The sequence below is a fragment of the Diadema antillarum genome, unplaced genomic scaffold (assembly GCF_040938485.1).
Source record: "Diadema antillarum isolate AM-2024a unplaced genomic scaffold, OU_Dant_1.0 seq00001660_RagTag, whole genome shotgun sequence".
In the NCBI taxonomy this organism is placed as follows: domain Eukaryota; kingdom Metazoa; phylum Echinodermata; class Echinoidea; order Diadematoida; family Diadematidae; genus Diadema; species Diadema antillarum.
Window position 1 is genome coordinate 363,431 of NW_027272360.1, and position 14,249 is coordinate 377,679.

Below are 14,249 nucleotides of genomic sequence, written 5' to 3' on the forward strand. Positions count from 1 at the left end.
CGAACAATTTCCCCTTTAAAAGTTTAAAAAGTGGTCTTCTTTTCTCTTTCACACAAGAAGAGACAGTTCATAAAAGGTTGGCAATACATCGTGAAAGTATTGATAAATCTTTTCGAAATTAAGCTAGTGTCATGGGACCAATGTCATGTTTGTCAATAAAATTGTAATGCCTATACTCCGTGACACAGGCCGTATAACAGAATCAATGCATCGCTATACCGTAGAAAATAGATGATTACTAGTATTGTTGTATGCCATTAAAGCGAGTTTCTACATGTGAAACGCCTTTTGAGATGCATTTTTTTCCTCAATCACAGACCAATTACGATCGTATGAGCAGATGACAAGGAGTGCTAATACTCGAACCAGATAGCTCAATCTCTGCACGAACGTTTTTCTTTGGTATCTGCACACAAACTGATTTCTTAATGCGATTTTGTTCTCCTGAATTCCATCTTAAAAGGAATATAAATTATGATTGCATATTTATTGCGTGCCTACGTGAGCGAAGGCACGCCATGATGTTTTATGATGCGTAGTTAAAAACATGGCTTTATGATAACACACATCACTGTTGTAATGATACACGTTATTTTATTGTGCCATTAATGATTGCCAGCTGATGGATTTCGTAATACGTTGCCCTTTTGCTAGTACAATTGTATTCTGGGGTTTTCACGTGGAACTTATGCCGCATATAAATGCAGGAATGTACATTCATTGTTTATCGACACATTATCGCTTTTCTCAAATTGGAACATCGTTAGGCCTACATAGTTATAGCAGTACATTATTTTGACGAGTTTGAAAGCAAAATTAGATAAGCGTCATTTCCAAAGTGTTTTAAAAGTAAGGTCATAATCAAAATGAAAAGAAAAAGAAAGGTCTTTAAGGTCTTCAATAATGTTCTGCAATCTATATACGATATAAGATATATTTTCGAAGATGCATTGTTCATTAAAATGATCACATACCCACATACCTTGCAACTTTAATTGTATCGTTTGTGTATATACCTTGTAGTTTATTTCTCCGAAGACCTCCGGGAAAGTTTACTCAGTGAGGGCTGGACGAGAGTGGGGAGTCACTTTGCCATTGAATAAATACAGTGTGAGTTATTTGCGCCATTAATTTGGTTTTGAATACGTCTAAACTGTTAGAAGTTACAGTTTCTTTTGGAAGGTTGTTCCTGTGGAAGATTGCGTCTGGAAAGTCCGCTTGCCAGCTGGCTTGTAGAGATGAAATTTGATACGACTTTTTTTTTTAGACATATTTATCTATATATGTCTATAAGTTGAGTACTTCATGGATGAGACATGATGAGGTGTAGGACAATGTTGTATTCTCTTCTATATATTTTGATTATATTCTTTGTTTCCAACAGGTTTAATCTCAAATATTTCTAGTTGATATCGTTGTAGATATCTGTTGATTTTGCATTTAAGCATTTAATTTGCACTTGTCATGTTCATGTCAATTTCAACAGGCAGAAGAAAAATCCAGCAAAATGAACAATAGAAGTTTCATTCAAATACATAGAACGTTCAGTGAGAAAGGTATAGCACAGTAATTTTCCATTTTTAAGAAACAGTGACAGTGGGTCGCAATCATGATATCAAATGAGATTATATTGATTATGAGAATGGTTATAATGATTGGGTATCTGTCTGTGTGAAATGTAATGTATAAGAGTAGGCCATATCTATATCGTAGCGATTTGTCGTGGAAAAGAAAAAGAGCGCAACAAACTGATGACTGAGATATATCATAGAGGTGTGCACAGATCCTGATTGACATATAAACGATTTAAAGGGAACCCAAACCAAAAGAACAATGTGGATTGAGTGAAAGTATAGCAACAGAACACATCAGTGAAAGTTTGTGGAAAATCGGACAATCGATGCAAAAGTTATCAATTTTTAAAGTTTTGGTGTTGGGACCGTTGGAGACTACTAATGGTTATGACGTTTGTGTGGACAACGATCGGCACCCCTCTGCTTAATTAATCTCTTGCTTTTGTTGTTCAAGATTTTGATATTTCTTTCTTCAGTGATATCATGTGCTGTATTTGTTTGTATTCGTGACATATCAATGAGAAATAAAATCGCATCAACAAATTCACAAATCCACAGTGTGCGGGACTGTGTCTGGATCAGTTCACCTCGTTCAATACAGAGTAAAAGTGGCAACACTATTATGCTCATAAGAGTCTAATGACAAGAGCAGAAAGCGATATCTGCAGTGTGATAATGCTTCATCAAAATATCAACAGACACACATAATTATAGAAAATTATACACTTGTGGAATATCAAAGATTTACAGATAATTGAATACATGCACACCAATTGGAAGAGGTGATGTCACCACCTTTAAGTACAACACTATGGATTGAATCTAAAAAAAAAAATGGTTAGACTCATGTGTTTGGTCCTTAATTTAGCAACTGCAATTAGACAATAAATACCTCTTCCCCACCCCTATATAAATTCCCGAATGCTCCCCTTTCTAGTGTGATGTGAAGGATAGTCTTTTTTCTTTTACGATTGATACATAATAATGTGAGTCGAAAAATAGAAATCATTATTCAGTGAAGATTTCTTTGTGCCATTCAATTCCGATGAAGCCTCTATCATTCTGTTTCTATGATTATAGTCTCGTCATTAAACGAACATGATGTTGAAATTAACAATCCACTTTCAAGTATTATTTGAATGAACGATCGATCTTTTTTTTAATCGTACTAGATATCAAATTTGGGTGCGGATCAAAGGACCATACAGGCGGGTGTATAGGTACTTTCCGGGGCAGGCGATACGTTTTTATAAGTGAAAGGGCCCGGTTTATGGATTTATGGTGTCACTTCCGGGGCTCATCGGCTGACAGAAAAAAAAAGAGGGCCTAACATATTTCTGGTGCCAATTTGTTGCCACTTCGCCTCTGACAACTTTGGCTGTTCATGAGAAGCAAAGATAAACAACAAAAAGTCAAACCCTACTTTTTGCATTTTTTTTTTCAAAGTCGGGGGAGGGGGGGGGGGGGTGGCCGGTGGGGACAAGTCACCATAAGACCCTATGTATTATGTAAAGGAAAGAAAAAAGGAAAAATGAAAGGGGAAGACCCCCACCCGGTTGTGCTGGCTCTGCTTCTGACAGACAGATCACATGGCCGGCGGAACCGGGGGCAGGGGGCAGGGGGAAGTGGAAAGGGAGAGATGAGCTGAGGACATTTTTTTTTTTTACTTGTTAGCTCATGAAACCCGGAAGTGCCCCCCCCCACTTTTGAAAACGCCCCTGGATCAGATGGACAGACAGACAGACAGACAGACAGACACGCCATAGGTCCTTAAAACAGAGAGGGGAGGGGAACCTTTGAGAAAAAAAAAATGAGTCGCAGCAAGTATTTGCATGATATAGGGCCTGTATATTATATATGTGCTCATGTCATCAATTCTGTCACAATCAATAATTTAATATGTGGGTGTGTGTTAGGGGAGGGGGTGGGGTCGGAGAGAAGACAGTGAAAGTGCAGAGTTTCAGCTAAGTCTGAGGGAGAGAGGATTGCGCAACAGAGGAGGTGAGTAACTTCTGACATGCCAGTTTGTCATACTGTTGTGTGTTTTATTCTGTGTAGGCCTACTCAAGTATAATTCACAGATTATCGCCTAATATCGGTACCATACATCCCCCGAACATTTTTTTTTTCAATTATTATTTTAATTATGAAATAATTTGTTCGAAAACAACATTAAAGTGACGCATATTAAGCCCTGACTAATTTGGTCAGGATTTCAGCTTATCATCCTACAAAGGATATTCATACTCACATGGAAGGTTCGAGAAAATTCATCACCACTTCTTTTTTTTTCATTAGAGTTTCCAAATTTTGCGAATTATCGTTTAGGTCTAGTCGTATCATTACAGGTACACAGGCCGGCCGGTCGATCGTGTAAAGAGCTGTGTCGGCGGTGATGACCACAGATTTACTAACTGTTGCAACTTGTGATGACGAATGTATGCACGTGAAATAGTGCGCCCTCTAAGTTGACCTTCAAGCAGGCGTTGTCCACCATGCTATGCAGAACCAATGTACATACATAGGGCTAGAGGACAGCGGGCGGCGGCGGCGTCGGCGGTGAAACGATTACGTTACAACAAGCAGGAGCAGCACGGACGGGCGGCGGCGCGGACGCGACATCACCAGAGATCTCGAGAGACGTGCAATTTGTACAGTAAATGATTGTGTGTGTATACCAAAGGTTGTGAGCATCGCGTTGTACCTGCCCATCCGGAAGCCCAAATACCTATGTAAAACATTGGCGTTTGCCGGTTTTGTCGTACACAGAAAGGTATGTTTTGCAGTTCCCTGTGGTGTGTGAATACTAATTTTTGTGTAGAATGGGATATTGATGAACTAATGTGGTATCTGCCTGTAAGAGATCAAATTAGTTTTGGACACATCCGGTGTACCGTTCAGTGAAGTCATGTTTAGAAACCATTTGCCGGTCAGCAGAGAGTGGTGTGTGGTAATACTATATCGTACGACCTTACCCCCTTGCTTGCTTGGTACTCTCTAACGTTTTAGAGTGTCTACTTGTCATACTAGCAAATAGAGAAGTACTCAGTAGATTGGATTACTCGATATGCTTCCCCAATTTTTGGCAATGCGAGTGGTCGTTGTCACCATGTCGCGCGTGTAGCTGTATCACTGCACTGTCTATCGCCTATGCTAATTGACTGAAAGATCGGTCTGTATCTGGTCGTCGGGGATATGATCCGCGGAGACTGCGTCTCACGCCGTCTGATTCTGGCTTCACGGGTCCCCTCCTATCAAAAATAAAAGACTCCTCCGAGCTCCGGACAGACGGATCTTTCTGTCTACTATGCTAACTAGTATTTATTTGACTCTTCGTTTGATCTGACGTGATGGCTGAGGAGAGAGGAACATTGTCATACACTTTCTATTCACACAAAATTGCAATCCTGGACATGTGATGGTGATGTGATAACTACTTGTATAGAATATTCGTTGGCTGTTGTTCAGACACAATAGTATACTGACAGTAGACACAACATTTGTAAACCTACTACTTTCTAGACTCTGACATTAATTCTCTCTCTCTCTTATCTTGATAAATCTGGCAGTTCAAACTTTTGGACAGCATGTAATGATGTAACACGTTAGATGAGATGTGTACACAAAGTATAAACACAACTCTCTTTCAGAAGTCAGTTTTTGGGTGGGATTAGGTGTGGAAATTATGGTTGCTTGTATTAAATGTGCAGAATGACTCGGCAGAAAAATCCCTCTGTCCGAAGGATTTTTTTAAAATCATTTTTTTGGGGGTAAATCTAGACTTCTATTATTATTATTTTTTTCACTCTCACGGCTTGCCTCCATACATGAAGCCAGACGTAGTCTTGTTGAACATGTCCCCAACGACAAGATACAGACCGATCTTCCGGTCCAAAGAATGACATCCTAACGTACAGCTGTAGATCTAGAATTGTCTAATATGTTTTTTTTTTTAAAGGATATGCATCATTTTATAGATGTTTGATTGCTGTGACACAAAGCATTCTCATTCTCTTGGTCTGGGGGATGTTTCATCAAGTCAGTCAGCGCTGACAAGTTGTCAGTCCCTGACAATAACCATAGTAACAGTCAGTGACCAGAGCATCTCAGCCAATCAAAACCAAGGATTTTGCTGAAATTGTCAGCGACTGACAACATGTCAGCACTGACTAAATTGATGAAACACCCCCTACATAGATCCATTTACTACAGTAGTCCCTTGAGAAGCAGAATTGGCCAGATAGAGTCTACAATCTACACAATATAAATGTTGTACCTTTCCAGTAGGGTCAGCCAGGCCATGTGCAGTTCTTTATAATAAATTACATTTACATTGTATGTTTATTTGCAGTGATTGCACATAATTTTCTAACCCACAGAAGATTTTTTTTTTTTTTTGGCACACACATTTTAACAAGGAACCTAGGCAAATTAATCTCATTCCTTTGACTGTAAAGTGAAAATACTTTTGTGTTTGTGATATGCAGTGTGTACACAACAAACTTTATTTTGAATACAGGGGTTTTTCTTTTTTAGTACAGTTCCTTTCAAACTTGATTTTTTTTCTTTCATGTCAGGGACACACAAATAATTGCATGACCCTGTTATTGCTGTCTGTTTTGTATATCAGTGATAGTAACTCATCCTGTGATGTGGCTAGCTGTTTGAATACAGTTTACATTGCTGAGGAAGGTCTACTTTTATTACAGATGACATGCATGCATGTACACAGATTTGGACATGTTGGGGACAGCTAGGCTAGTGTTATGTATATAAATGCAGGATGAAGGAGTGGAAAACAAAGAGTTGTTATGGTCTAAAGTGTACAAAGCATAAGCCATTATGATTTGACTTTACAACAGTCATATTATCAATAAAGGTCAGCGATATTAATGAAAGTGACGTGAATATACACTTGTAGATGACTGTATGAGCAAAGGAATGTTCCACATCACAAGGATATGATGCTTACTGCATGTATGCACATGCCATTTACTTTTCCAAATTGGTAATTGAACTGCATGACTGCACATTCACTGGCTTTTATTTGGACAGTGAGGTGATATGATTAAATGTAATCGCTTGAATGTTAATTTTTTCTTCCAATACAGGAAGATATGTCAGCATTGATGAGGTGATTTAAGGTCATCAGGGATTTTTGGTTTCAACAAAACAGCTTAACATCAATTCTCACTTGCTTGGGACAGCTATAGTTGGTGTCTGGTCACAAGGTTCAGAAATTTGAATCACATTTTTTTGTGGTGGACTGCATGTAGCACTCGCATCTAGTCGCTATGGCAACAAGGCGCACCATCAAAAACATCGTGCACAACTACACAGACGCCCAAGTCAAGGTTCGGGATGCCACCTCCAACGATCCATGGGGGCCGTCAAGTTCACTGATGTCAGAGATTGCACACCAGACATACAATGTGATGGCATTTTCAGAGATCATGAGCATGATATGGAAGCGGCTCAATGACCACGGGAAAAACTGGCGGCACGTCTACAAGGCACTTGTTCTCCTGGAGTACATCATCAAGACAGGGTCAGAACGGGTGGCGCAGCAGTGCCGCGAGAACATCTTTGCCATCCAGACGCTGAAAGACTTTGAGTTTATCGACAAGGACGGCAAGGACGTTGGCATGAACGTGCGCGAGAAGTCCAAGTCCCTGGTGGCGCTGCTGAAGGATGAGGACCGGCTGAAGCAGGAGCGTGTGCGCGCCCTGAAGGCACAGGAGCGGTTCGCACAGGCCTCGCAGGGTATTGGCAGCAACTCCAGCCATGGTAGCCCCAGGGAGTTTGAGTCCAGCCAAGATAGTAGCCAGTCTGAACGTAAGCAAACCAATCTCCTGATATCGTGCTACTTGAACTACCATGGGAAATTGCATTCAGTAATCTGGCATGTGATATATCTAATTTTGTTTACAGATGTATTTACTGTAAAGCCAGAAATATTTGAAGCATCATTTTGGGGGAATTGGAACTGACAAGCCTTCTTCATGTGATGAAATTTTTATGAATTGGTTTATGAACTGGTTTTACCGTTTGTGGTGTTACTGTCATTTTTTTACTGAGCATAGATAACCCGTAGCAGTGCGGTATATGAAGAGAGTCTGGCCAACTCGGTTTTCAGCTTGTGAGTTTTGAAGCCTGCGATTGGTCAATAGCTGGTCCCGTGATCTACAGGCGCCATGTCGTTACCAAATTCAATAATGCCCTCGCAAGCAGAGCTCACATGCAGTGCCCATTGTTAATTACTGCAAACTTCACATGTCGGTGTTGAAGTTGCCAATCCTATGTCAAAAGAGCAACACTATCCTTGGCAAAAATGTTCACAGTGCACATCTGAAGATAACCTTTTAATGTTGCCAATGTTTGGCGATGTCCTTACAATGTAATGCAGTACTAGAGCAATATCCTAATGTATGTGCACATCTTACAATTGGATGTGCATTATACTGTATGCAAGTTGTCCATTTACAGTAGGTATTACTGTATGACATAGATACATGTTTAAAGTGATTGTCAATCTGTATTCCTTGCTTGGAGTCATTTGTTTTTCTTTAAATGTAGAATCTTTCAAGCACTTGGTTGTAGTTACTCAGTAGACATCAACCCTTGCACACTTTTGACAGGGAAGGGGCAAAGTCCATTTTGATGTCATTTGTAGCTTACATTTGACCCAGATGTAAGTGATGGAAACATGCATATCCCTGATACTTGTCTGTGCAGCAGCAAACACTACATCGCGGACACCACCACGGTCGCTGTCCACGGATATAGAGCAGGCTCGTCCACAGACGTCAGGTGAAGAAGAGCTCCAACTCCAGCTGGCCTTGGCCATGAGTCGAGAGGAGGCGGAGCAGAAGGACAAGGAAGCCCGCAGCGATGACATCCGATTGCAGATGGCCATCGATCAAAGCAAGACAGAGGTAGGCAGTTTTGCCCTGTCCAGAAAATGTGTGGTATCCCACAGAATTTCAGTGTAACTCTTTTTGTTCAAAGGGGTCGTCACTCTTTGTGTTAAAGTTGGCTGCAATGATCAGAGTTGGGTCACAAACAGAACAGGGAAAGTTTCGTTGATATCAGACCAAAAGAAGCTGCCTGCTGCCTACCCAAGAACCTAGGATATTCATGGGAGAAAACTAAAATCATATCAGGATCTAGTCAAGTAGAAAGTGTGGAACTTTGAATGCTTCTAGGGAGTATAGTTTATGTTGATGTGCTTTTGTATGCTATCTACTTAACATTTGATCATCTGCTTGATATATTTGCCAAGATGTGCAATGTTCTAACTTTGACAAGGTCATCAGATTTTATCATTAGTACGATCAGTGTGATTTTTTTCCCCTGACTGCAGTCACATTTCAGATGATGCTAATGTCAATGTCATTTCGAGCAGGCACCAGAGGGAGGATCGACCACCTTACTGAATCTCGCCTCAGAACCAAAGTGGTCCTCGCCTCCGCCCCAGCAGGATCCGTGGGGTGGTGCACCTGCTGCAAACTCCTCTCCCGCTTTCAACAATGCTCCAGCATCATCCAACATCACCATCAACGATCCCTGGAGTGGTGGGTCACCGGCCCATAAAAATCCTCCACCAGCAGTGAGTGACCCCTGGGGAGGTTCACCTCCAGTGTCCAAGCCACCACCCGCTGATCCATGGGGGGCGTCAGAGCCAGCACCAGCCCCTGTTCCAGCGCCTGGCCCAGCACAGCCTGCCGCCGATCCCTGGGGTGGGCTTGGTGCGGCTCCAGCAGTCTCTGCGGCCCCTGCAGTGTCTTCAGCTCCCGCCAGTGATCCCTGGGGAGCTCTCGGGTCAGGAGCCGCTCCCATGCCGAGCGACCCTTGGGCCATCAATGGAGGTGGCGCTGCGCCCGACCCAGATGCAGAGTTCGATAGGCTCAGAGCGGACGGTGGCATTGTAGCGACAACAGTGGATGATGCCTTTGCCTCACCGCCAATGGCAATACCGCAGCCCAGCAACAATGCGTACGACATGTCTGGTATGAATGTAGCTCTGTCAGGCACTCCAGAGAAGAAGAAGCCCGAGGACTTCCTTGGCAAGAACTCCAAGCTCGTTAACCTTGAGTCACTAATTGGTCCGACGAGAGAAACAATCGGTCAGCCTTCAATGCAGGGCACCAACCCATTCATGATGGGTGTGACCGCACCAGCCCAGCCGCCGGTTAACAACCCTTTCCAGCAACAGCGGCAGCCGGCACCATCCATGAACCAGATGAGGGCGCAACCGGCCGTTGACATCAGCACTGGGATGGGAATGGGCGTGGGTGTCGGTGTGGGCATGGGCGGATCTCCTGGCTTGCCTCCACCGCTGTTACCCACCAGCGGGGGCGCCCCACCAGTGCAGCAGCAACAGACTAATCCGTTCCTGTTGTAGCAGAATGATGTAAGTGACAGTAAGTTTCAATGAAGACGGATATTCTGCTATTACTCTGTACACTGAAGATTATCTCCTGAAAGCTTGAGCCTAAATTTGACCTGATTAGGATGGGAAATTGATGTACTGTTTTATAAACATTCATATTGGCTTAAACCGTCAACTGTCTAAAGGTCTTAAATTTTGGTGACACATTTGAGACGAAACAAACATCCCAACTGAAAACAAAACAAAACTAGGAAAGCACTCTGAGAGCACATACCTCCACCAAGCAGCTAATTTCCACTACTTGATCTTTTCTCCTGTAGAGATTAGTGATTTCCACTGATACATGCACGCTGAAAATTGCCTAATTTCCCAATATAGAAGCCTTTTGTGACGTCATCAGCTTCCAGCTACATAGCGCCTCGCCCGAGCAGAGACCGCGTTTAGTTTGAACTCTCAGTTCATTGTCCCTATCTGCAAAAAAGATAAAAATTCTTCAAAGATCCATGAAAATTCCGAGATCACTACCAAAACTGAATCATCTGTTCCTTGTGTCATTATCAACATTTCCTGCAAGTTTCGTTAACAAAATCTGTCATTTTGCAAACAGACAAACCAAGGCCTTTGATCACTTAAGCTCCTTCTTCCTTGGCAGAGATAACAAAAACACAAATAGATGCATTGCTTTGACAGGAGAAGCAGGCCAGATTCACCAGGACCTACTCTGCAATGTGTACATACATGTATAAGGCTGGTGTTTTCCTTGCCTTTGGGCCAATCTGTCTTAAACCAATGGGAAAAGGGTGTTGCTGAAATCTGCTCTATAACTTTGACTGCCGTCCTATGGTCACACTCAGGAGGGCCAAGAATGGCCAGTTATGTGGACTGAGGCAGCACTTTATGGCTGTCTTTGGGTACTTGTGGAAACTGAATAGTAGTTTTGCTTTTCACGTGGCGCTCTCCGGATAGTACAGAGGAGCAAAAATTTGTGAAAATCCAACATTCTACAATCAGGTAACATCTTAACTTGACTTCCAAGCAGTTATGCCTAAATGCTGTACACAAACAAATATCTACATATTTTGTAGACCCCCCCCAAAAAAAAAAAAATAAAATAAAAAAAACACACAACAACAACAACACACAAACAAACAAACAAACAAACAAACAAACAAACAAACAAACAAACAAACAAACAAAAGAAACAACCAATAGCAACAGACAACAAAAAACCTGGATTATCATTTTATGTGTTCAGCAATTTCAGTCTCAATTTTGCACATTCTTGCTTTTATTGCAGAGATTCACAAGATGGAATACAATTGCATTTAAAGTTTCAGCATTCCTTGCTTAGCAAGCAGTCATCACCTGTTCCCCTGATTGTGGACATGTAGTATTGCAGTGAAAATTTTATGTCAAGAGTCGGAAGCAAAATGAAGAGTTTGCATTATTGCAGACTGCAATATCAATTGTGTGTCACTACAAGATATGGGATCCAATTATGTCAATAAATGTAGTCTTTATCGTATTATTTTCAATATCAATGATTAAAAAAATTTCTCGTGTAACACAGAATGCTGCTTCTGCAAATAACAAAGACCATTTTTTATATCTGAGGAATCTGCAAAGAACGAGAAAAAAAAAAACATGCTAGTTATTGATGCTGAACTGTATTAATGATGGAAAGACTGGAGTCAAGATTGAGAAAATGAGGAAACAAGCAACCCAGTCATAATGTGCTTTGATTAATAAGTTGTCAATGCCAATTGATATTGTCTTAATTAAAGATGTAAAGTCTGTCAATGGCAATTTAAATGTTTCCTTTTGTTACCTGTTCCTCCCTGTTCCTCCCTTTACCACAGTCGCCAGTCATGTGAAAGGATGTGAAGGGACACCAGTATCCAAGCTACTCTTTTTCTTCAGTTGCATCAGTGCGAAATGTAAATGCCAGATGCATCATCGTCTTCTGTTGGTAATGAGGAATATGTATCACCTATCTCATACTAGTACAGTTAAGTCATGGACCAGTTGAGCACACTTCTCGTTTCCTAAGCAGCAAGAAGTTGTCAATGCTAAAAGTGTGTATTCTGTTACTTTCATTTCCCCCGTTGAGACAAACATGCGTGCTTCTTAGTTATCTGTGTTTGAAAATGATAAATGAAAGAACTATTTTTTTTTTCTTAGTTGTAAACACTGCAAAGTGTTGGTGATGAGCTTGATACTAGATTATGACAGCTATGATGCTTTAATCACTTGATGGTATATCAAAATGACTTTCGCTGCTTCTATGCTTGTGTGCATCTGGTAGACGCTGAAATGCGTGTATACAGCTAATCCATTCAGTGAGGCATCGTGATGCAATGTTGTTCCACAGGTTGGAATGCAAGAAAAAGAAAAGAATTAACGGAAATCACTGTCTCCAGAGTCCTTATCTCTGTAGAAGCATTTTTAGAATGAATAGAATCTTCCTTTTTTCCCTTTTGTTTGTCCAATTCTTTTCAATCTCCAGAAGGTGTATCAGATTAGTTTATTCATTTGTATAATCATCCATTTCAAGACACTTGATTGTATGTGATGAAATTAAATGGTTACTTATTTGAGTAGCGATTTGTTGATGTCACTGTTAAGAGTCAGCATTTATTATATATTTCTGCACAAGTAGGGGCGAGTATTCCTATGGTTGTATATGTCATGGGTTTTATTTTAAGTCATATTATTTCTTTTCTCTCTCTCTCTCTCTCTCTCTCTCTCTCTCTCTCTCTCTCTCTCTCGAAGCCAGCTGTCTTTGTTAGTGACAGAAATGTGTAAACTTGAAATAGAAATGTTTGACTGTGAACAGGAAATGCACTGTCTGCATCAGAAATGAGATACCTGCAGAGGGTGTACGTAGGTATTGCCATTGTGATTTTATCTGGTCTCCAAATGTGTATAAAAATCTATATATGCAAATCTTTTTTTATTTTTGTGAATCGAATCTCCTTGTTCTATATGCTCTGAAAGAAGCACGCAGTGTAGACTTTTGTAGAGGAAGACATAGTAATGTAATCTTGATGTTTTTTTTTCTTTATAACAAAAAATATAAATTTTGTTCGGTCTGTAGCATACTGTTACTCAGTGGACATTATGTGTGAGAGCAAGTGCAGTAGATTGACTGGTAATTTTAATCTGTTGAAAAGTACATTCTTGAATTCATGAAATATCTATGCTGTTTTCATCTGCTTACTCAAACTGCCTGGCAAGTTTTTAGCCCAAAGTATGACAATTTCATCAAATCATCAACCCACCAGTGCATGCAGGACACATAGTTTGCTGATTTTTCCTTTTCATTATAGTTCTTCCACTGCAATGCATGGATTTATCTCAGTGGATATGAATTGTACATGCTATTCAGTTTAACAGTGTTTGTAGTTGTTTTTTTGCTCCACAACAACAACAACAACAAAAGGAGACAAACTGTGTTATGTGCTGCTCTATTCATAGAATTGTGGGTTGCAATGAGAAAAATACACCCTTCTGGATTACTGACCGTATTGATCTTCATGTACAAATGATTTCAAGTACTTTCTGCTTACAGTAGTTCTATGTTGAGGGTTGTTCAATGATATGAAAGGAAGAGCTTGGAATGTAAATTATTTGTGAATTTCAGTTAGTTAATTTTATGACGATGGACATTCATTGTATGGCAATGCGTACGGATATTTCATGTGATGCCAATATATTTCGAAAGGGTGTCTTTACCTTTGTCGCATCGACTTTGTTCTTGCAGAAGTAAGCTTCTGGTAATGTATAAATGTAGGATTGTAAGCTTAGTTGCTACTCTTACATACACTAAAATGTATGCGATGACTTACTTCGAGCCCACTATGTGTAAACAGGAATTCTAAGGCATAAGCAATGATAAATATATCCGGAATTTTCTCTTGCTACATTTTCTCTTTGCATGGAGCAAAACCAATAGCAGAGGTGTTAAAAAATGTCAATTTGTGAAAATCTGCCTCTGACAAAAGCATTTTTAAAGAGTGCTCAGTTTCTTCATTCTTGTGCTTCCCACATGGATGTTCATTTTTTGTCGCAGTTCCATCTCGTACCCCATTTATACTCACAGCTTGGCCCAGGAGTGCTCCTGATGCACCTCAACTGATGCCGCTCTCTGTCTGTTCATACAAACATGGACCTACTACACACGGACATTCGTTGTGCTTTAATTAATTCAAACACCTGTTTCCATCAAAAGCGTCACATTAACATTCTAAAGATGCTTTCCCGCTTCGACCTCATCGCGTATC

General features: G+C 40.7%; 1 protein-coding gene across 2 annotated transcripts; it reads left to right on the forward strand.

Annotated features, from left to right (window-relative positions):
• Positions 1–4,251: 4,251 nt before the first annotated feature.
• Positions 4,252–13,911, forward strand: LOC139711483 (epsin-2-like). 2 transcript variants are annotated; one of them, XM_071623361.1, is made up of 5 exons: positions 4,252–4,347; positions 6,686–7,409; positions 8,310–8,509; positions 8,980–9,987; positions 11,826–13,911. In XM_071623361.1, the coding sequence occupies exons 2-4, from the start codon at positions 6,869–6,871 to the stop codon at positions 9,976–9,978; spliced, it is 1,740 nt and encodes a 579-aa protein (XP_071479462.1). In that variant the 5' UTR covers positions 4,252–4,347; positions 6,686–6,868; the 3' UTR covers positions 9,979–9,987; positions 11,826–13,911. The 2 variants fall into 2 exon arrangements, with proteins under 2 accessions (XP_071479462.1, XP_071479463.1); XM_071623362.1 differs by having other exon boundaries at positions 8,313–8,509.
• Positions 13,912–14,249: the final 338 nt, after the last annotated feature.